The sequence below is a fragment of the Amblyomma mixtum genome, chromosome 2 (assembly GCF_055824585.1).
Source record: "Amblyomma mixtum isolate Tamu chromosome 2, ASM5582458v1, whole genome shotgun sequence".
Lineage (NCBI taxonomy): Eukaryota > Metazoa > Arthropoda > Arachnida > Ixodida > Ixodidae > Amblyomma > Amblyomma mixtum.
The window spans coordinates 244,990,596-245,012,660 of NC_143013.1; the positions used below are offsets into that span (position 1 = coordinate 244,990,596).

Genomic DNA, 22,065 nt, shown 5'->3' on the forward strand with positions numbered 1-22,065 from the left:
GGCGGGCGCGCGTCCGCGCTGTGGCCACTGTGGGCAACCAAGTGTGCGCGATTCACGTGAGTTTCATTCGGGCGGCGTTGCAGTCAGAACACGTGAAGTTTTACCGCAGTAGCGAAGAGAGTTTGTGGAAATGGCTGCAGTGTTGACGTTAAACCCCAAAGCTGAAATCGCGCGGCATGCCCAGGCACTCGCGGTCAACATCAATGCAGCCAAGGGCCTCCAAAATGTGCTGCGCACAAACTTGGGCCCTACTGGCACGATGAAAATGTGAGTAGGCATTGTGCCATTCTAAGCCTAAGCGTTGCCGGAGAGATTTTTGTCGTGTATCACCATAGTTTAAGAGCGATGAGCTAATAATCTCTCTTAACCACTAAATTGTTGTTGCAGCGATAGTCCCTTATTATATCCGGAGTTTTTTCTGTAAGCTGCCGGGTTATAAAGAGGTGTTTCGGTCAGGTGTCACGAAGTGGACGCCGGCTTGCGATGCCGCTCTAGAAAGTTCCGAGTCAGGCCCCCCGATTTGATTATAGCCTTAAATGTTTCGCTGCCAACCGTTGTTTCATCAGGTGTGGAAAGAATTATTGTCTTGTGTCAAACTCTTGTGTGCTTTTCTCGTTAATTCGTGCTTGACAGTCCCCATTGATTCCATATAAGGCAAAGTCAAGTGGCGCATGGCAGAGAAGACGGGCTTTCAGTGAAAGTGTTTTCTTTTTTTTTTTCTTTTAGCACACTTTGTATGGACCGCAGATCTCGAAACTGAAATGTTCCTCGTTGTTTCGGTTGTCCATTTACCAAATTCGCTTTTCGTGCGGTTGTCGTGATCGTTCTCGATACTAGCTTGGGGTGCGTCCTTGCATGGCTGTGCTCACACGAGGGATAGTCTAATGCCATTCCTCCGTGGAGAAGTGATATTTTAGTAAGGAAGCATGCCAGGCCATCGGTTATGTTAGTTTGCCTTGGAAAAAATGAACTTCTGGTGGATTCGTGGCGTGTTATTTTGAGCGAGCGTTGATGTAGCTCTCGAACGCTGGTTATCATTCCTGGGTTCCTGTAGATTCTTCTCCTTTTTATAGAGTGTCATTTGGTCTAAATTAATCCGGAGCCGTCCACTACGGCGTCCCTCATAGGCTATGTGCAGCTTCAAAATGCTAACCGTCACAGACCACTTTTTTTTGCTATTGTTTCATTTGCAAGGTTGTGCAGAATCAAGAACACAAAAGATGCAAGGAAGCACCAGTGAACTAAGATTCTCATTATTATTATTTTTTGTATAGCAGGATTCAAAAGGTTTTTGTAATGGCCACACATGTGCTTGTGTTTTAGGTGCAGGCAGCTCTAGCATTCCAGTGAAGATATGAACGAATGAGTTGCTCGCTTGCTTCACGCCACGGTTTGTGTATTGGGTGACCTTGCCATACCTTACAGGTGATTCACACTGTTCGGGGTAATTTTCTTTTTTCCAGGCTTGTATCAGGTGCTGGTGACATCAAGATAACAAAGGATGGCAACGTCTTGCTGCATGAAATGGTAAGTTCCATGTGTGTTTCAAGCCAGCTTCATTTACATCTCTTACTGCAGTTGACTGAAACAGGTGCCTGACCTGAAAGACGCGGGTTCGATCCCGACCGCGGCGGTCGAATTTTGATGGAGGCGAAATTCTAGAGGCCCGTGTACTGTGCGATGTCAGTGCACGTTAAAGGGACACTGAGGAGAAATTGAAGTTGGCTTGTATCGACAGAATACCAGCTCCTGATTACAAAAACGCCACTAATACTGACAACAAAGCTCTTGTAACATAGAAAAGAGCAAGAACCAAAATACAGGTATCGCCGCCACAGGCCAAACTCGCAAGTACAAGCGTGATGACGTCATTGGACAAAACAGTGTTTCTAGAACAAATGGTGCTAGCAACCCTAGGACACAAGAAGCCACGAATCACTGAAGCGCAGCCAATGCAAGCGCAAATCTCCTTGACGTCGCCAGATGGCGCCACATACCCGGCAGCTATGCGCGCGCCTGCAACATCGGGACCAATCGGCGCCTGCTCGCCGGCAGTAGGCGGGCTCCTGGTATTCCGCTAACGGTAACAAGGTACACAGTATGCTAAAGGTGTCTATTTGCGAGAACTTCGTTGACGACTTCGAGAGCGGGATCCATTGCAACGCTGGCAAAACGCCGCTGCAAACGTAAACGAAGTGACGGTAGCGACGGCCGCAATAGCTGATAGATGCCTTCAACGAGCGGCCGGCGGTAGCTTTCTTTTCGGCTGCTGCTAGGCCGTCAGAAATCACGGAGTCTGCGTTACGTCATGTGCACGTCATGTGTCACGTCACTTAGTCCTGTGTCGTCATAAGAGAATCCCAAGTTTGAATCAGAGCGGCGGGAAAAACTTTTTCAACTTCGAATCCAAATTTCTTAGAAATAAATGCATCTTTCGCTGCCGTCCTAGTGGCTACAAAGCCATGAAATGCCGAACTATCGGATTTTGCTTTTAAAAAAATATTGATAGAGCTCGCCTCACTGTCCCTTTAAAGAACCCCAGGGGGTCGAAATTTCCGGAGCCTTTCACTACGACGTCTCTCATAGCTGTTGGCTTCTTTCATAGCTAGCCTGAGTTGCTTTGGCTACAATAAACCCCATAAACTAAACCAAATCGAAACAGGTGCGCATTGGGCTGAGGTTATCAATATGCAGGGATTCCAAAGCTCTCTTAGCTGTGATGTGTTGTTGCCCGTATTAGCTGCTGCGATTTGTCCCTGCCTAACAGGATAGTACTATTAAGGACAAAAGCCACAGGACGCATACGCAGCAGCCGAAGCCGGTATCTCTGTTATTCGGTGGTGGCTCAAGACCATGCTTGTAGAGGGGTAGGGAAGCAGGACTCACGTGCCTCAATATGTTGCAGTTACACGAAGTTATCATTGGCAGACATGGCCGTTATGAGCCAAGATAGCTTTCCCGTCCTGAAGACTTCAGTCCCCGATAGTGTATGCAGTGGGCTTATTATTGCTGCTGGCAAGTCAGGAGCACCAACAAGACAATAGATAAGATGGTTATTGTCACTGGCTATCTTTGATTGGCTGTGACACCAGTCACCAACCAGTAGTGTAATTGCGATTAATGTGGTCAGCCGTGCAGTAACCGCACAATAGATAGGCACCACTACACTGTTAGTTCGCAGCTGGTTATTCGTATATAGAGAGCAGATATCAAAACAAATGATAGGGCTTTAACTCAGTTAAACCGAGTAGAGGTGCGAAAGCGTGTGTCTAGCCTGATTGGCTTGTGGTTTTGTTTTGCTGGGACGTTGGCACATCTGGAGACGATATTAGACTCAGGTTAAGTTCTGATCGAGGTTAAGTTGATCTGATGTGTTCGCGCCACAGATGGGAGTTGATGAAGACGATGCGCAGTGCATAGTGCGAGAGTTTGTTACAGTTTAACACGAGGCATGGTCTGCTGCGGCGATAGCCTAGTGCTCGCGTGCAGTGGCCAGCAAAGCTGATCTGTTCGCGCTGCTGCGGGTTCGAATTGCAATCGTGGCAATGTTTATTTTATTTATTTGTTTGTTTATTCAAGGTCAAGCCTTCAATGGTGGCCCAGCTTTCGCAGCTTAGGTCATGAACTACAGCTTTCACTCGAAAAAAGGCAGTGGACAGAGGGCGATCACTGTAGCGAAAAGGAGCGTAGCTGAGGCACTCGCAAATCACGAAATCATCCTGCTTATATAAAGAGCTCCAATCAGATTTGCAAGTGTGACCTTTGATTTTCTTAATGCAGCATGTTGTGTTTTTGCTTCAGCAAAAGTTTGGCACCATCATTGCCCATGCTTCACCTGCATTTAAGGGGCACTGAGGGCAAATTGCGGTTGTCCTGTGTCAGTAGATCACTGCGTTCTAACTACACACAGGCTAGTTTCACTGAGAATGGCTATTTACAAGCCAGAAAATGTGAAAGAATGTAATGCATATTTCTCCACCACTAGCTGATTTTGCGGGCAGTGGGGACTTCAAGACAGTTTATCATGCACATATCTCTGAGGTTAAGCTGCGCTGCCATCCAACTCTTTACTGTGATCACGGAGTCCTTTTCAGTTTTGATGTCATGACCCTGGATAGAGTGGTGATGAAAAAATTTTAAAATCCAATTTTCTCAGCTGTAAATGCATCTTTTGCTGCTGCGCAAACTAGAGCATTGCCAGACGGAGCCATTCAAGAAGTTTTTGCTGTGGACGAAAATTGGAGGGAATTGTTGTCGTTTTCAGAATAGGTCGTTACTTGCTGCTTAGCTGTGCGGGCTAGCGTTTATAAGTTTGCATTAGTCATTCATGTCTTCTGTGGGTTGTGCAAAAAGAAAAAAAGGCAGCTGAGGGAAAAAATGTGTATAATTTGTTTTACAGCAAATTCAGCTTCCCACTGCAAACCTCATCGCGCGAGCTTCAACAGCACAGAATGACATCACTGGTGATGGGACAACATCGACTGTGCTCATCATTGGAGAGCTCCTCAAGCAGGCCGACCTCTATGTTGCTGAGGTACGTTCTTCAAATTGTGGCACGGCATGTTTCGGAGTGTCTTGTTATTAGTACTTCTATGTGACATCAGTCAAATTTGTGCAAAATGTATAACTTCAAGCAGTGTACTATTTCTCTAGCAAATAGTAGCTAACAGTGTTGGCTGAGTGGCCGCGTTCTTTAGAGGGGAGAGGTCTTATGCTATTAATATTGAGATATTTCAGTTTAAAATATCCTGTATAGGAGGTGTTCATGTGATGTTGTCCGCAAGGGGTGGTAGTGACTGGCACAGCATTCGCCATGTTCGCCGATGCTGCAGCTTTTCATTCTTTGTGGCCAGCGAACTGTCTTTTGTGTCTTATTGTAGATGACTGGTAAAAGTGTGTGAACTGCGTGAAACAGAATGTACACTTTGAAAAAGTTTGGTTTTGTGAAAACATTGGCCTGTACGGCTGCGGAGGCACCGGCATCTCTTAAAGGTGCACTGAAGAGGATTCTGAACATGTCTTTTTGCCGCGGGAACTCGATCCACACGTTCCTAGCATTCTTAGAAACAGTGACTTATTGCCCTGTGTGGCCGATTTCCCCAATTAAAACGAATTAACGTCCGGCTGCCGCCTTTTCTTTTTAATTCTGCCTCGTACGGTGGGCGGAGTCGACCAACGCGTGGAGCGCCTTTCACCCAGTCCCGTGGAGGCTTTGCTTTCGCTTTATTTTGTTTTTTAGGTTTCCATGAATAAATAGTTTCATTCGCAGATAATATAGCTGCAAAATAAGCCCGAAGAAATAAAAATACGTGTGGACTATTTGCTACTACGGACTACTACGTATTACTCCGCCGATGGCAGAGCGGCAAGCCGCCACGGGACTGGGTGAAAGGCACTCCACGCGTTGGTCGACTCCGCCCACCGTACAAGGCAGAATTAAAAAAAGAAAGGCGGGAGCCGGACGTTAATTCGATTTAATTGGGGAAATCGGCCGCACAGGGCAGTAAATCGCAGTTTCTAAGAAAGCTCGGAACGTGTAGATCGAGTCCCCGCGGCAAAAAGACAAGTTCAGATTCCTCTTCAGTGCACCTTTAAGTGTTGCAACAGGCAAAGAAACTAAAGCCTACAAATGTATGAAAGCGTGCAATTCACCTTTTTCACAAGGCCGCTTCATCCTCTCCAGCTTCATTGGTTCAAAATAAAACCGCCAGCTCCTGCCGTGCAAGCGCAGTTCATGTTAGTGACAGACCTGTGTGACACATGACAGCAGCTGTCAAGCACACTTGGCACTTTGCAAGCGCTCCTAATGGAACCAGATTGCTCCTGCGTCTCCCGCGCATATTTTTCAACCTGTAGCAGACGAATTTTCACCACTATCCAGAGGGCGCCACATCTTGTGGGCAGTGAAAGCTGGCCCTGTATAAACCTCAGAGCAGAACGGTTGGGCTAAAAATTAACGTGCAGAAAACCAAAGTAATGTTCAACAGCCTAACAAGGGAACAGCAGTTCGCAATTGGTAGCCAGGTGCTGGAAGTAGTAAGAGAATGTCTACTTAGGGCAGGTAGTGACCGCTGATCCGGATCATGACAGGGAAATAACTAGAAGAATAAGAAAGGGGTGGAGCGCGTATGGCAGGTTCTCCCAGGTCATGAATGGCAGTTTACCAATATCCCTGAAGAGAAAAGTAGGCAACAGCTGTTTCTTACCAGCACTCACCTATGAGGCAGAAACGTGGAGGCTAACAAAGAGGGTTCAGCTTAAATCAAGGACAACGCAGCGAGCTATGGAAGGAAAAATGATAGGTGTAACGTTAAGAGATCAGAAGCGGGCGGAGTGGGTGAGGGAACAAATGTAGGTTAATGAGATCCTAGTTGAAATCAAGAGAAAGAAGTGGGCTTGGGCAGGGCATGTAATGCGAAGGCAAGATAACCGCTGGTCCTTAAGGGTAACAGAGTGGATTCCAAGAGAAGGCAAGCTTAGCAGGGGGTGGCAGAAAATTAGGTGGGCGGATGAGATTAGGAAGTTTGCGGGAATATGGTGGCCGCGGCTGGCGAAGGACAGGGTTAATTGGAGAGACATGGGAGAGGTCTTTGCCCTGCGGTGGGTGTAGTCAGGCTAATGATGATGACGATGCTATGTCCGTCCAATTTGCAGGGCCTTCACCCGCGCATCCTGGCGGACGGCTTTGAGAAGGCCCTGGGGAAGGCCCTGGAGGTGCTGGAGTCCCTCAAGGTGACCCCGAGCGAGGTGGACCGGGACCTGCTGGTGCGGGTGGCCCACACGGCCCTGGCCACCAAGGTGAGCCCCGAGCTGGCCCAGCACCTGACCGAGGTGTGCGTGGACGCCGTGCTGGCCATCCAGCGGCCAGGGGAGGCCCTCAACCTGCACATGGTGGAGATCATGGAGATGCAGCACAAGACCGACATGGACACCCAGCTGGTGCGGGGGCTGGTGCTGGACCACGGCGCTCGCCACCCGGACATGAAGAAGCTGGTCAGGAACGCCTACGTGCTGGCCTGCAACGTCTCGCTGGAGTACGAGAAGACGTACGTGCCTGTGGGGAAAGGAAACGCACACCCGCACTTCTATTCTCTACATTGTTTTTGCTAGTTTTCATCTCTTCTGTTGTGATTAGCCCGTGCTGTTCATTGCGAGATCAGTGGCCGTATTCTCTTGTGCTGTTCCTGGTCAAGGTTCCGCCAGTTAATTGTATTGCCATTGTGCCCATGACCGCAGTGGAGGATCATGGTGAGGCAGTCATTTCTTTGATGCCTGATCACCATAGCCGCATTTATGTGGGGGCAAAGTGTGTGAAACACCACTTTTGCTAAGGATTTGCTTTGTCGGGAGGGTGATGTTAAGTTTTTAAACTAATTGGGAGCCGTCCACTCCACCGTCGTAAAGTATCAGTAGCTTTTTAACACTCCAGTGAGGTATACAATAGTACCGCACTGAAACGTCCCTGGTTAAGGCATTCTCGGATAACATGATTTCTGGGCTACTGCATTTAAAACTTTGAATTCTAGTCGTTTAATACTTTTAGTGGCCAACTGCACATGTGCAAACATACAAGTGGGTCGTATATGGGAGCGCCTGATGAGCTAGATTGCAGTGACAGTCACCTGCCATAGCAGCTTCTCTGCAATGTTTTGGTGCACCAAAGAGCACCAAAAAAATGATGAAACTGGTGCGCTAACTTGCAAGCGGGCCATTCCTGCGCAGATGTGACTTGTGGAATTCTGTGGCTTCTTAGCGGTGCCCAAGCAATAGGTGATGGAGCATTTGCAAGCTGTAATGACACGCTTACATACGAGTGGAACGCAACATGAAAATCAAGTACGCTGCGAAAATCAGCCTCCATGGTGGCTTGCCCTCTGTGCTTAGGCACAAAGGGGTGAAGCATCCAAAGACTGACAAAGATCTTGGCATTGCTCTCGAGGGACTGCTGCAAAGTTCATTCCGCACTTCAGACTATGCTAATGCGAACTGAAATATGTGAGTACTAGATAAGGAGCTGTTCAGACCTTGTGCCAGAAATGCTAATCAACATTTTTGTGAAGGGCAATTATCAATAAATGTCCTCGTATCTCATTCAAAAGTTCCATTTCTGAAATGTAGGCACTTTGGATCATGCACTTTCCTGAATAGACCTTTTTTTGTTGTGCATTTGTTTAAAAATGTAGTAACGAATTTTTCCGTTAATTGTGCATACTTGGCATTTTCTGCGGCATATTACCACCTGCATGTTCTGTGTACATACGATTAGTAACTAGGATACCATGCGTTGTAGAATAAAGTGCAAAAGTTAGATGGGCTTGCTTGTGATGAACAGAAGGACATGAAGCTATTAACTAGCTCCAGAGCACCCCAGTGGTGGCCTAGTGGTTGAGCGTCCACCGGTGATAGTGTGGGTACAAGCTTTCTCGTGGCACAGTGCTCAGCCTATCTGGAGTGCAATGCTTGTGAAATCAGTCTCTGAAACCACCCTGAGTCGACAAAAATACCTTGTGCCATGGCCTGCCCTTGCGTCATTAAAATCTATCATCGCCAACTGGCTCCAAACATTCACTGTGTTGTAATATTGGCAACATTACTGCAACAAATGGAGCAGCAGCATAAAGTGGCGTGCAGTCCCGTTTCTTCCACTCGCTTGACAGATTTGCTGCCTCCTTTGTTCCTTTGCAGGGAAGTGAACGCTGGTTTCTTCTACAAGTCGGCAGACGAGCGTGAGAAGCTGGTCAAGGCAGAGCGCCAGTTTATCGAGAACAGAGTGCACAAGATCATTGAGCTCAAACGCAAGGTCTGCGACACTCCCGACAAGAACTTCGTCGTCATCAACCAGCAGGTCAGGGGCCTCTTTTTCTAGACACGCGTGACCTCGTGCTTTTATCTGTGCTCTTCCTATTCCACTTAGGCCATTGCTACGGCATTTGGCAGTGTGCTGGAAGAGTTGTTAGGCATAGCGTGAGAGTCTACGCATCACCATGTGCTAACGTTCGATGTGTTGTGCTTTGCAGGGCATTGACCCAATGTCCCTGGACCTTCTGGCCAAGGAAGGCATTGTGGCCCTGAGGCGTGCCAAGCGGAGGAACATGGAGCGGTGCGTTTCTTGCTAGCATTACTCTTTTAGAGTAGTAGCTGTGTAGGCAGCTAATTCTTGTCATAGGTAAATAGGTGCTGTCTGAGAAACGGAGGGCTGGAGGGGCTGTCCGAGCTACGGCAGGGCAGAACCAGCCCCGACAGTGTTAGGTTTTCAGCTTTTCTTTCCTCTGCAAGGCCTGAGGCTAACTTTATTGACGGCACCGCACGCGGAGCATTTGTGGCCTGCGGCCGGAGCGAAATGCGAGGGGTGTCCCATGACATGGTTCACATTGTACAGGCTGTGGAAGTCATGGATGGTCTATTTATTCTTTAACCCTTTGAGGGTCGAATTATTTTGAAGAAAACTTTCCCAGGTGGTCAAATTACTTTATTGCAGATCTTGAATCTACAAAATGTATATAATCGAGAATAAATAGTAAAAAAAAATTAGGAACAGTACTTTGGTGACAGCATCACTCACAACTGGAAAATGTTCAATAGAATAGAATAGCAACGGTGATAAGCAAGCTAAGAGCAGCACCAATAAAGATAGAAATCAACTTTCGCCGCCTCTGCAAAACAGTGCCCACAAAAAGAAAACACGTTTCGCGCGACTCCGTTGCGATCCCGCGGCGGAATCGAAACCGCGTAGGCGCGTTGCCACAGAGGGCGAGAATACCTCATGAGCAACGGTAATAAGCAAGCTAAGAGCAGCGCCAATAAAGATAGAAATCAACTTCGGCAGCCCCTGCAAGATAGTGCTGACAAAAAGAAAACTCAAATTTCGCGCGACTCCGTTGCGATCACGCAGCGAAACCAAAACTACAAAAGGGATGTTGCCGCAGTCTGTGCCGCCGCGCTAAAGCTAGACATAAGTTCTGCTTATCTCCGTAAGAAGGCAGCACAAAATTCAAACACTTCTTGTAAGTCCTAAGAGGTGGCAGCACCCCCCCAGTGAGTATGCATTGTTCTTTTGGCGCAAAATTTCAAACGGAAAATCGAAAGCGTACCCGTACGGCAAAGACCTTGCGGGACAGAAAACCGCCGCCGTACATATACGGCAAAAACCTTCAAAGGGTTAAGAATTTGGGATATTATTATGAGATATGAACTTATCAGCAAGAGTTTACTCTTGTTCGTCTGGCAGATTGCAATGAAAAGTCTTCATGTTGTATTTGTGAACAAGTAACTCACCATTTACTACTTCTTGTGCTTGTTTGATTGCATTGAGAGGGTAGCGATGCTAGGACTAAATTAGTGTGAGGAAAGGAAAAAAAAACACTGCTGCGTGGTCTTCCTAGTGCGAACCTTGTCCGAAATGGCAGTTATAAGGTCTGCCCCCTTCAACGGAGCAGCTGTGGTCTTTGTGTGGGTGCGTGTGAGAGAGAGAAGCCTCCACCCCCTGGCGGATTGAGGTAACTTTCTCGCCTGCAATGTGCTTCCTCTGGAGCAGGTTGGTGTGTACACTTCTGGGCACCTACTGGCGGACTTCATCCACACGAAAGTCCAGGTTGGGCTCCGTATAACGGCTCTCGATGCAGTAGCGACAGGAAGCGCTTTTGATTAATGTGTTGTGGCTCTCTTGGTGCAATGCCCATTCCTGCATTGGGTTTCAGGCTGGCGCTGGCGTGCGGCTGCACTGCCATGAACTCGCTGGACGACCTGACCCCCGAGGTGCTGGGCTTTGCGGGCCATGTGTACGAGCATGTGCTGGGTGAGAACAAGTTCACCTTTGTGGAGGAGCTCAAGGACCCCCGCTCGGTCACCGTGCTCATCAAGGGTCCCAACAAGCACACCCTGACCCAGATCAAGGATGCCGTGCACGACGGGCTGCGTGCCGTCAAGAACGCCATTGAAGACGGTGAGCTGTGGAGACTTGTGTTGTGTCGCCTTTTTTCTTTTTAGTTTAGTATTGTTTTGTTTTGTGACGGGTTGTTGCTTTGATGTGCAGTTAAACCAGGACATGACGAACCCCTGTATAGCAAATTCCTTGATACAGTCGCCGACTGATTTTTCGGACTCCAAAAATTCGGACATGCTCGATTATTCAGACTGCTTCGTGGCACCGCCACTCTCCCCATAGACCGTAATGTATAACAACTGCCGAAAGTTCGGACATCTTGCAGCCTCTCGTTTGATTTTTCGGACACTCCTTGAGCCAACTCGACCGGCAGCACTTGCCGCACCGACGCTCACCGACGCGCGGTTCACTTCGCTCAACGCCATTTTTGTTTTGAACTGAGCCTCCTTGCTGCCCCGCGAGGTGGCGCTACTGCAAATTCCCGCTCATCATCATCGTTTCCGCGTGGTTCGGTAGCGCGCCGCATGGTGGCGCGCCACACCAGTTCCGGCCGCAGCTTAGTAAGCCATCTCAAGGCAATCCAGGAGCCGCTTTGTTTGTTTATCCGGCAGCAAGCCCGCGAGAGCGCCGTGGTAGGGTGTCTAGAAGGGGAGGTGTGAAGAACGCGGCGCGCTGACCATGGCGAGGGGTGGCCCCCTGCGCGTTACTGCCGCCAGGGCCAAACCGAGCGCTACGGTCGGGGGCGCCGTCAGCATTCCGGAGGAGGCGGCAGGGTGAAGGTTGTTACCGCATGGTTTGACCCATCGTCATAGTGTGTTTCTGTGCGATCTCCTGCATGTGCTGTTTGATGAATACCCTTGCTGCGTGCTGGCAGAAATGCCGCCTACGTCAAAGAAAAAAAACTCAGAGGTGTGTTCTGTTCCTGAGCGCGATCATGTTCGGAAAAAGTCTCTCCTTTCCGTACGCTGTCTTGCCCGGATAAGTTCTCGAAGTGGGCGCGCTCCATGCCAAGAGCTGACAAGCCCCGTTGCAAGAGAATTGAGCTGATGTCTGTAAAGAGTGGGAGTTGGGTGGGCTTCTGAACCCATCGACCTCACTACACGATTTGATTCATACTCTTGACAGCAGGCTAACCCACCAATTCTGCAGAACCAATCTGCATTCTAATTTTATCTTTCAGCATATTTCACAAGGTGAGCACAAACGTGCCAAAAATTGGTTGTGTGGAGCACTGTTCTGAGCTCACAAAATATGTAGTCAGGTTTTTCTGCCTCACCAGATTCACTTTCTTTTGAAGGGCCTCAAACAAGAAATTAATGAAAAAAAAAGGAAAAATAACAAAGCCTTGTCTTATGTGACCCAAGCAACAAAACTGATTTGCTGGCTGCCAATAAAGCTTGCTTGTCCAGGAACATACTGAATGTGTTTTCTGGATTCTGTTATATTCAAAATGCGCGAATCGTAGTTGCAACACACGATCTTGTAGCTGTACGGGTAATGTGTTTAATTTCGTTTACGTAGGCTGCATGACGCCCCCCAGAACACAGGCAGCGAATTTTCGAGCAAAAGGTAGTTGAAATGGCTCTGAAACCTCTCAACACCGTGTTTGTGATGGTTTAGTGCTGCTTTGGAAGGTAGAAACGGAATCCACTGCTTTTGAACGTGATAACACCGTCGCCAAAGGTAACGTCCGAAAAAAATCCGGTAATCCTGGCGTTAACTATCACGTTCATTCAGGAGGAAAAAAAATATTGCTTATAGAGTTGTGCAGGACACATTCCGCCCTAGATAACCACCACGAAAATTCACTGCCTTTAGCAGAGATTCATAAAATACGTGCCTTCGGCTCGCAGAAAACTCGCGCAAAGTTTGCACCGATGCGCAGAGATACTGCTGTGTTTCTCCGCGCTTTTATGTCAACAGCAGCGTCGCTTCAGCTTTATAATGTCTGAAGAACTGTGGCGCTTGCCAAAACTTCGAAAATTCAATAAAGTGCGTTTCCGCTACAGCCTTCTCCCTGCTCGCGCAGGCAAATGCGCTGCGCGCGCTGACGGCGCCGCTGACAACAGCGCCGCCGCGCGGCAGTCACGCGGAAGGGGCCAGCTTTTCCTGACCGGTTTTCACACCTCCCCTTCTAGACACCCTAGCCGTGGTAGCACGACGCAGCGCTGGAGATGCGATATTAGCCTAGGGCGGCTTACAGCCGGCGTTTTGTCATCGAAAGGGGTCTGTTGAACCCCGAGTAGCAGTATCAAGATGTTTCGTTGAAGTGCGCGTGAGCATTGACTTATGCAACACCAGGCCGGCGGCAGCAAGCCCGCGAGAGCGCCGTGGTAGCACGCAGCGGTGCAGATGCGATGAGGCCCGACGGCTCTCGAAACGATGTGGGGGAGGAGGCAAGTAGAGGAGGTGGTGAAAGAAGGAACGGAGAAGAGGAGGAGGAGGAGGAGAGGCGGCGTTGGGCGAGGAGACATATGCAACGCCAGCCCGGGATCAGCCAGTGCATGTAAGCTCGTTAATTCGACCCCCGTTAATTCGGAAAATCGGATAATTCGACGCGCGCGCGAGGTCCCTACAATTATACATAGGAGTCTATGGGGCGAAACTCTCGTTAATTCGAACAAATTTTGCCGTGCGTCGGTTAATTCGACTTCACTCCGCAGCCCGCCAAGCCGGTTTGCCGAGAGCAAAAAAAAAAAAAACACTGCCATGAGCGGCGCTACTGTACTGCTGATAGGCCATCCGTATGGTCATATTATCATCCATCCATCCGAGGAAGCGAGTTAGCGGCGGCCGAAGCGGCTGGCGTCTTTTTTTTTTTTGTGCTTTGTTGTGTCGCAGCAGTCGCTACGATCGCGGTTATTTACGGCGCCTTTTTTGGTAAATGCGCGCTTTGTCAGCGTGTTTACTGCGCTGCTTGTTGTTGCTGTTTTGTTGCGACTGAGAGAAGGGTGAAAGGAAATTGCAAGGGATTGCCTACTGGCTCAGCCGAGCCACCACCGCTGCCATGTGCAGATAGAGGAGAGTTAAAAGATCAGAGGAAAGATAAAGAGAAAAGATAAGACGCGCATCCCAGCAACAACGCCGTCCCCGTGGCCGCTGGCTGAAAAAACAGATAAGCGGGGAGCCGCGCTCTCTTCACCTCCTCCCCGCGCTGCTTTCGGGTGGATAGCGCGCAGGGCCTGCGCGCCTCGCCTTTGTGTCCTGTCAGCTGACCGAGGATGAAATAATTAAAGTGACAGGCGCTGACAACGACGACGATTTACGATTGTGAGCAGTTGTCCCAAATGCCGAAGTGCACGGTGAAAGAAGCCGCAGAAGCCTTGTCCGTGCGGGAGGACTTCTGTGAACAAATCCCTGACGGCGCGTGTGCCGCGGAGCACCTGGCAGCTGTTAGAGCTATCGTAGTCGCTCAAATTCGCTCGAAAAAGCAGACGGTGATTACAGATTTCCTTGCCAAATAAAGGTATACGTCCTGTTGCGGCAAACATTGTTTTTTGTTGTTCATTCGGATAATTCGACAATTTTTCGCGGTCCCGTCAGTGTCGAATTAACGAGTTTTTACTGTAAATAAACGATTTCTTTCTCTTTTTTTTCTGAATTTGTTTTTTCGGACACCTGTTTATTCGGACATTTCCGCGGTCCCCGTGAGGTCCGAATAAACAGTCGGCGACTGTATTATGAAGTTTCTCAGTTCTTCAACGCAGGCCCCCATTGAAGCGCGTTCATTTGAGACCTCCATGTAAGGATGGTTTTGTGGTGGTTGACCTTGATATAAATGTGCTACGCTGGTAGTCTGTTAGCTTGTGCCGAGTACGAAATTTGGCAGGAAGGCTTCTTGATTTTAAAGCACAAACTGACAAAGGAACACCTGCGATCGCAATGAGCTTCCGCAGTTGACACTTGGTGCCATGCTCCAGCATCGTTGGCATGCTTTCGCTTTTGGAACGTCATACCACGTGGCACTGCAACTGTTCATGCTCAAAAGCAGCGACAAATAATAGGACATTGCAAGAAAGGCAAGACATTAGCCACCGCGGTGGCTCAGTGGTTATGGCGCTCGTCTGCTGACCCCAAAGATGCGGGTTCGATCCCGGCCACGACGGCCGAATTTCAATGAAGGTGAAATTCTAGAGGCCCGCATACTCTGCGATGTCAGTGCACATTACAGAACCCCAGGTGGTCGAAATTTCCGGAGCCCTTCACTACGGCGTCCCTCATAGCCTTGGTCGCTTTGGGACATTAAACCCCAATAAACCAGTAACTGAATGTAATTGTTTAACTAACTAGTTTAACAAGTTTAGCTGTGCAGGTTATAACAGCCAATTGACTGTTGTCATTGCTTGGTCACACAACAGTGGGTTTAATCTCGCAGACTGCAGTGGTGGAACTGCTGCGCCAATTGCGCCAAACTGCGCCAAATGGGAAATCCTGCTACATGCTGCTACAAAATCGGTTTTTTGCCTACTTTTGCGCCACGCCTGCGCCGAAATATCTCTGAATAACTCCAATAACTCTGCCGAGAACGAAACCGAAACTCATTTCCGTGAAACCAAAACTGATGTCTGCCGGCAACACTTCCGGCAACGCATCTGCCGGCAGCCACATCGCCATCGCTGCTTTGCAGCCGAACACAACCGAAGGTGAACAAAGGGACCACTGTCAGCGCACTGCCTGTGTGAATGGACACTTCACGTCTTCGATGTCTTTGTCAAAGCTGAAAGGCAACAAAACTTATGACTAACTTATATCGGGCAGAAAATCCAGCTGCCATTCCTGTGACACAAGGATTAATCAGAGCGGTGAAAGGGTCGCGGAAGCGTCAGCTGCAACGGTTGGAGGCGGATGCAGGAGAAGAGACCCGTGCAAAACAAGCGAAACAAGACTGTGATGTACAGGACAAAGACACCCAGAAGAGAGGTCAGAATGAAGAGAAGGTACAAGGAGAGATCAGACTGGCCAGGAATATGATCACCAATGCTGAGCTGCTTTTCACAAAAGGTGTCAAGTCTAAACATTTTGCAGTCATTGAGAGTGGACAAGCCCTTCTGAAGAATGGACAGGAAAAGCTCGCAGTGGCACTGTCTAAGCTGGAGTGACCAAGAAAAGGGAAGAAATAGTACCTGAAAGTTTGTTTTATGAACGGTATCATTTTTTATAGTTCTGTTGAGCATCTCGTTATGTCGCTCTTCTGAACAAAAATGGCAGTGTTTTTAGGAGAACCTCCTGTTTTGTTTATTTTCGGCTATATTTAAGGAACCAAGCACTTTAAGCTGCATTTGGGATTGAAGCTTGCTCTTGCATGGCTGTGGTTGCTAAAAACGTCTGAGCAAATGCCTGTTCCAGAAATACAACAAAGCTTCTTTATTTAAAATAACGTTTTTTGGCATGAAATTTTGGTACGAAGCTTTTTTTTTTTTGTGCTACAAAAGCTCGAATTCTGCTACAAAATGCCATTTTTCCTGCTACAAAACTTAAAATTGCTGCTACAAACTGCGATTTCTTCTGCTACAAAAGCTGCTACAAGAAGTCAGTTGCCAGTTCCACCACTGAGACTGTTACCCACACTTGCTTCTTGGTCTGCAGTTCCTCACTGCATAATTGTCATCTTGCTGTCTTGCTCGTGGCGTTGCAGTAATGTAGCATAGTGCTGTTGTCTCATGTGCTGCAGTGTGTTGCTCAATCATTGCTGCCCCATTCCTTGGCGCAGGGTGTGTGGTTCCAGGCGCGGGCGCCTTTGAGCTGGCAGCGCACGCAGCCCTGACTGCGCTGCGCCCCACAGTTGAGGGCAAAGCGCAGCTGGGGGTGCAGGCATACGCCGATGCCCTGCTCGTCATCGTCAAGACCCTGGCCTCCAACAGCGGCCTCGACCCCCAGGATGTGCTGGTGCGGCTGCAGCGGGAGCAGCAGCAGGCACAGCAGCCCATCGGCCTGAACCTGCGCACTGGTAGGTGTTGTTCACATCCGCAAGAACCAGAAGTTCTGGATTGGCCTCGGGCATGGGTCAGTTCAGTGCCCTGCTTCCAAGTACAGGGTGATCCACTCGAAGGGTGAATATGTAAGTGTGCTGCAGTCACCCTTTGGAGTGCCCATGTGTTGTTCGCGCGTCGAAGCAAAGTGGCACAGTGGAGGTGTGGTGCTTCGTGTTGTGTCATGGCCACACACACTCAGGTGTTCACCCGAAGAGTGGATCACCCCGTAGGTGCCCCAGTAAGGCTTGAGGAAGAACGCTATTCTCTGCCCTACCACAGTTCCCTCCCTCCCTCCTTGTCAGATGCATTTGATACTGGTGGTCCCCGCTGTTAATGGCTTCATTTAGGATAAATGAACGCAACATTAGAAATAGGTTAAGGCTGAAGTACTAAATCTCTGGCACAACAAACGTCTATGGATACGGTAGTCCAGTACAGTGAACATGCAACTTTAGATACTCGAATGCAGGGACATGCTGCATGGCTTTAGTCTTGATCATGAATGCGACAAATGGAAAAAGGGTAAAAAGATAACGTGTATGTGAATGCCAGGAAAAGGAGTAAAAAGTCTGCCGTGTGAGCACAGCATTACGTAAGCTTGCGCACTTAGAGGTCATCATGATATGGGAAGATTTTTGAGGCACAAAAGAAAAAGAACCGGGGTATTACGAGTGGTGAACCCTAAGTTTTCTATCTCGCTGAAAACTCTGGAGTTGTAAATGTGGAGATAGTGTTGTGCCTGAACTGAGCCATGGAAAGCAGAGAGATCTTATCCTGTACTGGAGCACATTTGTTGATTGCACTGGTTTTGCCTGCGTAGTGTGCCAATCACAAATTCCTTGAAAGCCGCATGAAATGCACTCCTCAGTAATCTCGTGCACCAAATTAGACAAGTCGCCACGCTTGTTCGGCTCTTATCAAAAAAGGCTAGATCGACATCTGCTTCGCATAACTTTGGCTGCCACCATGACTCTCTGTTCCCTGTGCAAATCCCACAGATGCAGTTTCTCTTGCATCCATCCAAAGCCTATCGTGTGTCCCTTCCTTCTATTTAGGGTTGTTGTCTTTGCAAAACTGGCCACTGTGCTCACATATGCCATCAGTGTGCATCTTTGTTGGCTCACCGCAGAGGGGTTGCTAAGTGTTGTCATAATGGCTTGATTTGTTTATTTGAACCTTGCGTTGCACTTTTCAGGAGAGGCTTTGATTCCGGCCAACGAGGGCATATTTGACAATTACTGTGTGAAGAGGCAGCTCCTCAATTCCTGGTGAGTGCGGTCAAGTTCAGTCTCCTTGCTTGGCTCTAAAATAACTTTTGTGTATGTAATTTTCTGTGGGCATTCTTAAAAGTAACGTTGGAGAGCTTTGAGCGCAGTACATGCTGAAAACTGATCTAAAAAGCCTCGAACACTCCTCCACGTAGTTTTCTGTTTGGGCTTTTTTAGCCTGTCAAGAGCAGCTGTTGGCTGCGTGTGGCTTGAATAGAGTAACATTTTTATTTTTTTCATGAGCATTTTGGTTGCATGCAGTCCATGGCATATGAGTGATGGTTCTCTTGCTGCATGATGCTAAAAGCAGAGTTGTTGCAGAGTGGGCTGAACTCCTGAAAGTATTCTCTTTTTTTATGTATTTTTATTTCGAAGTGATTAAATAAAATGGGCAATGTCAGTGCGAGTTGAAAAACCGCAGGTGATTGGAACTGCTAATCCAATACAGTCTGCTCTGGCATTTGTCGCACTTCATGGGCAGTTTTGGGGCATTAAACCCTGCATGCCGTGCAAATAAATGTTTTCTTGCTATATTTTTATTTGTTTATGCCTGTCGCATTTCTTGTTTACGAACAGTGCTCCTACAGAACCTGATATTTTGGGCACTGGATAAGGCTGAGTGGAATTTTGCAGCTGCGTCATGTTCATATTAAAAGGCAACCTACTCTATCATTTTTTGAAGCCTTGAGCGTTTCAGTCTTGGTAAGCAACCTGGAGTCGTTGGAAAATGCTGGCATATGAAAAAAAAAATTTCTGCGCTGTATAGTTGTCGGTCTGTGAGCAGATGGCTGTGCCCTGCTAGAATCACTCTCGTTTCCTGTTCTTTTTCTGGGTTTGTCATCCTGTTTTTCAGCGTAATTTTGCATATCTGGTCTGAGTTTTTGTTGTTTATATTCAGCAACACACTGCACTTCATTGGTGTCCCTTTTTTTCTTTTCCTTTTTTCAGCACTGTCATCGCAAGCAACTTGCTCCTGGTGGACGAAATCATGTTTGGCGGAGTGAAGGGACCGAAGTGAACATTTAACATTGTCACCAGGCTACACCCGCTGATGCTGCTGCTGCCCGGTCATGTCATGTCTGCACACCTTTTCTGAGAATAAATTATTGTTTGTAGCTTTGGTTTTCCTTCAGGTGTTCAGTACCAGTTGGACCTTCTGTAGTGGCTGGCACTCTACAGCCGTTCTCAAGGTTGCAGGCTCGTTCCCGACTGCAGGAGCAGCACTTCAGTGGAGGTGAATCACAAGGTTACAATTACAGAGATTCGTCAACATTCAGGAATTGAACTACAGTAGACTCCCTTTAAGATGAACTCCAAGGGACCATGAAGACTGTTCATCTTATCAGAAGTTCATCTAATGAGGAGTGCTTCTTAAAATGATGTTCGAGCATGCAGTGTGTGTCCAAATACTTCGTATATGTGAACAAAGCCATGAAATAGTCTTTTAGGAAAAAAATAATTGCAACATAAGCATTTATTGCACTACTAGTGCAGTGCATCAGGCACTGTTGAGTGTTGCCCAGTCTGTTTTTTTTTGTGTCTGTCGAGAAAATCGTCTGCTTGCTACAAGCGTAGGCATATCACTTAACCTTCCAAGATATCCTTCAGTGCCCTCACAGGGGAGGAGCAGCGACAGTTCTGCTTTCACAGAATCGCCCTTTCAACGGAGACGTGGTTAGGTCTCTGTGCCTCCCCGCATCGCATGGATCGTCGGCGGTGCAAAAAAGCTTTCAATTTTTTAGCTTTTTTTTCTTTCCTTCTGCTGAAATACTGCTCGAATGGTCGAGTAAAGCTGCATGGCTTGGGCACGGCTGGTCGTGAAAGTTCATCTTAACCAATTAGCACGTGTGCAGTGTACATCTTAAGCAGATTTTTTTTGCATTGACTCTATGGGAAACCAAACAAATGACCACCACTGTTCATCTTAGCCAAGGGTTCATCTTAAGCAAGTTCGTCTTAACGGGAGTCTACTGTATTTGGAATTAATAGTTCTTCATACGGCAGGCGTGCAATTAGAACTCTCGAGCTCTTGTTCCAGGCAGCAGAGTACGCGTTCTTATAAATTGCAGAGCAGTGACGGCAAGAAAGCTTGTCAGTTGATTCCGAAGACTGCACGTTTAGGAGCAGGGAGCAAGGTGAAATATGAACAGAAACGTGACCTTTTTATTCGTACTGACGCACACATTTTCTGTTGGCCCGCCGTGATGACTCTGGCTTAGGCGTTCGGCTGCTGATCACAAGATGGCAGGATTGAATCTCTGTCGCGGCGGCTGCGGTTAGATGACGTGAAATTCAAAAAAAGGCTGTGTACGTTGCAGTGTCTCCGCACGTTCTGAACCCCAAACATTACGACTTGCCTCGTAGTACGAGTCTCTTGGGGACGTTGCCACCGTCTCATTTTATGTGCCAGCAGTGTGGGAAACAACAATGCGTGACTGCTATCTTTAGCATGACATATTACCATGCGTCGTAGCTATGCGCGGTGATGAATAACACGACCTAAAAATTACTGTTGAAATTGAGCTAGCTGACAGAGCTTCGAAGGGAGGGCATAAAATTTGCTCAGATCTCTAGGGACTGCACCCCCCTGCCAATCTCGCTGCACAGTGTCTCGTTATTGTGTTACTGCTGGCTGACTGAGATGAGATGGCGGTGCTAGTTCAAAATGCAGGCGTAGCTCATAACTAATTTTTATATTTTTGTATTCTCAAACTACATACAAGTTACAAAAAAATGCTGCTGCGGACTTCACTGCTGGGGTGCAATCCTTTTCGCACAGTATTTTTGTAGAAACAAGCTCAATCCCGCTTGCATTATCACGGTAACTTCATGTAACATGGTTATGTGTGACTTTTTAATGACTCGTGAGGAGGAGGAGGAGAAAAGACTATTAAAAAATGAAGGAGAGTTGTGCAAGCTTATGGGGGTCCTCATTCCGGAGCTCCACTGGCTTGAGCTTCCCTACGAACTTGTTTATGAGGGCCCGTTGGTCATCCAGGTCATCGCTGGTCAGCAGCTCTTTCCACCGCTGAAAAGACGTGTTTTCCGTCTGCAGATTGTTTGGTTTGGCCCCACATCCCCACGAAATGTGGATGAGTGCAGGGCGGGCCTGGCACGAGGGACACGTGTCTGAGTATAAAGTTGGGTGTTTGAGATGTAGTCTTGCAGGTTTGGAAATGTGCTCGTCTCTCTCTGCCGCCGAGACTGCATCTAGGGTGTCTAATTTCTTATGAGATGGGGGGAAGTGTCTCCTTTGAAGACACTGAAACTCGAGGTATTTGTTATACCTGTGCAAACAGACACAGGTGTGTATGTCTTGTATCTTTCTTGGTCTGTGTGTGTTTGCGCTGTTGAACTGCCATTATGAGTCTACAAGGTGCTTGGTGAGAGGTGTAACACGTGAAAACATTTTAATAATGATGGTGAACGACTTTTATTGAGAGTGGATCGACTCTTAAGGGGCCGGCCCTCACAAACACTAGGTGAGGTACCTAGTACGGCACCCCAGTGGCGTCTGCCGCTGCCAGGGTGTGCTCAACCAGAACCTTTTGGACCTGAGGGTCGGAGCAGCCGAGCAGTGTCGCCTCCCAGTCCTCCCGGGTGGGGTTGGGGTCAGGGGGGATAGCAAGGTTGGAGGGGCAGGCCCACACCACGTGGTAGATGTCCGAGGACTTCTCCGCACAGTGCGGACAGCTGTCCGATAAAGAAGGGTCGAAGTATTTGAGAGCTGTCGGGCAGAGCAAAGTATTAGTATACAGGCAGAGCAGAAGCCGCTCTTCCACCTTTGAGAGCCCTTTACATGGGCGGGGATAAAGGCCACAGCCAGATTGGTAGAATAAAATAAAGGAGTATACAAGCTGGAGTGAATTCGAGTTCCTGATATTCGGGGTCGGAGGTGAATGCCCGGTGGGAGAGCGCGCAGGCGGCGGCGTCAGCTGTGTCA

At 48.2% G+C, this 22,065-nt stretch overlaps 1 protein-coding gene across 1 annotated transcript; it reads left to right on the forward strand.

Annotated features, from left to right (window-relative positions):
• Positions 1–10: 10 nt before the first annotated feature.
• On the forward strand, positions 11–19,237 carry CCT6 (chaperonin containing TCP1 subunit 6). The gene is made up of 10 exons (XM_089573448.1): positions 11–267; positions 1,464–1,527; positions 4,400–4,534; positions 6,655–7,046; positions 8,686–8,845; positions 9,018–9,100; positions 10,698–10,942; positions 16,593–16,829; positions 18,050–18,122; positions 19,071–19,237. The coding sequence occupies exons 1-10, from the start codon at positions 131–133 to the stop codon at positions 19,138–19,140; spliced, it is 1,596 nt and encodes a 531-aa protein (XP_089429574.1). The 5' UTR covers positions 11–130; the 3' UTR covers positions 19,141–19,237.
• The last annotated feature ends 2,828 nt before the right edge of the window (positions 19,238–22,065 follow it).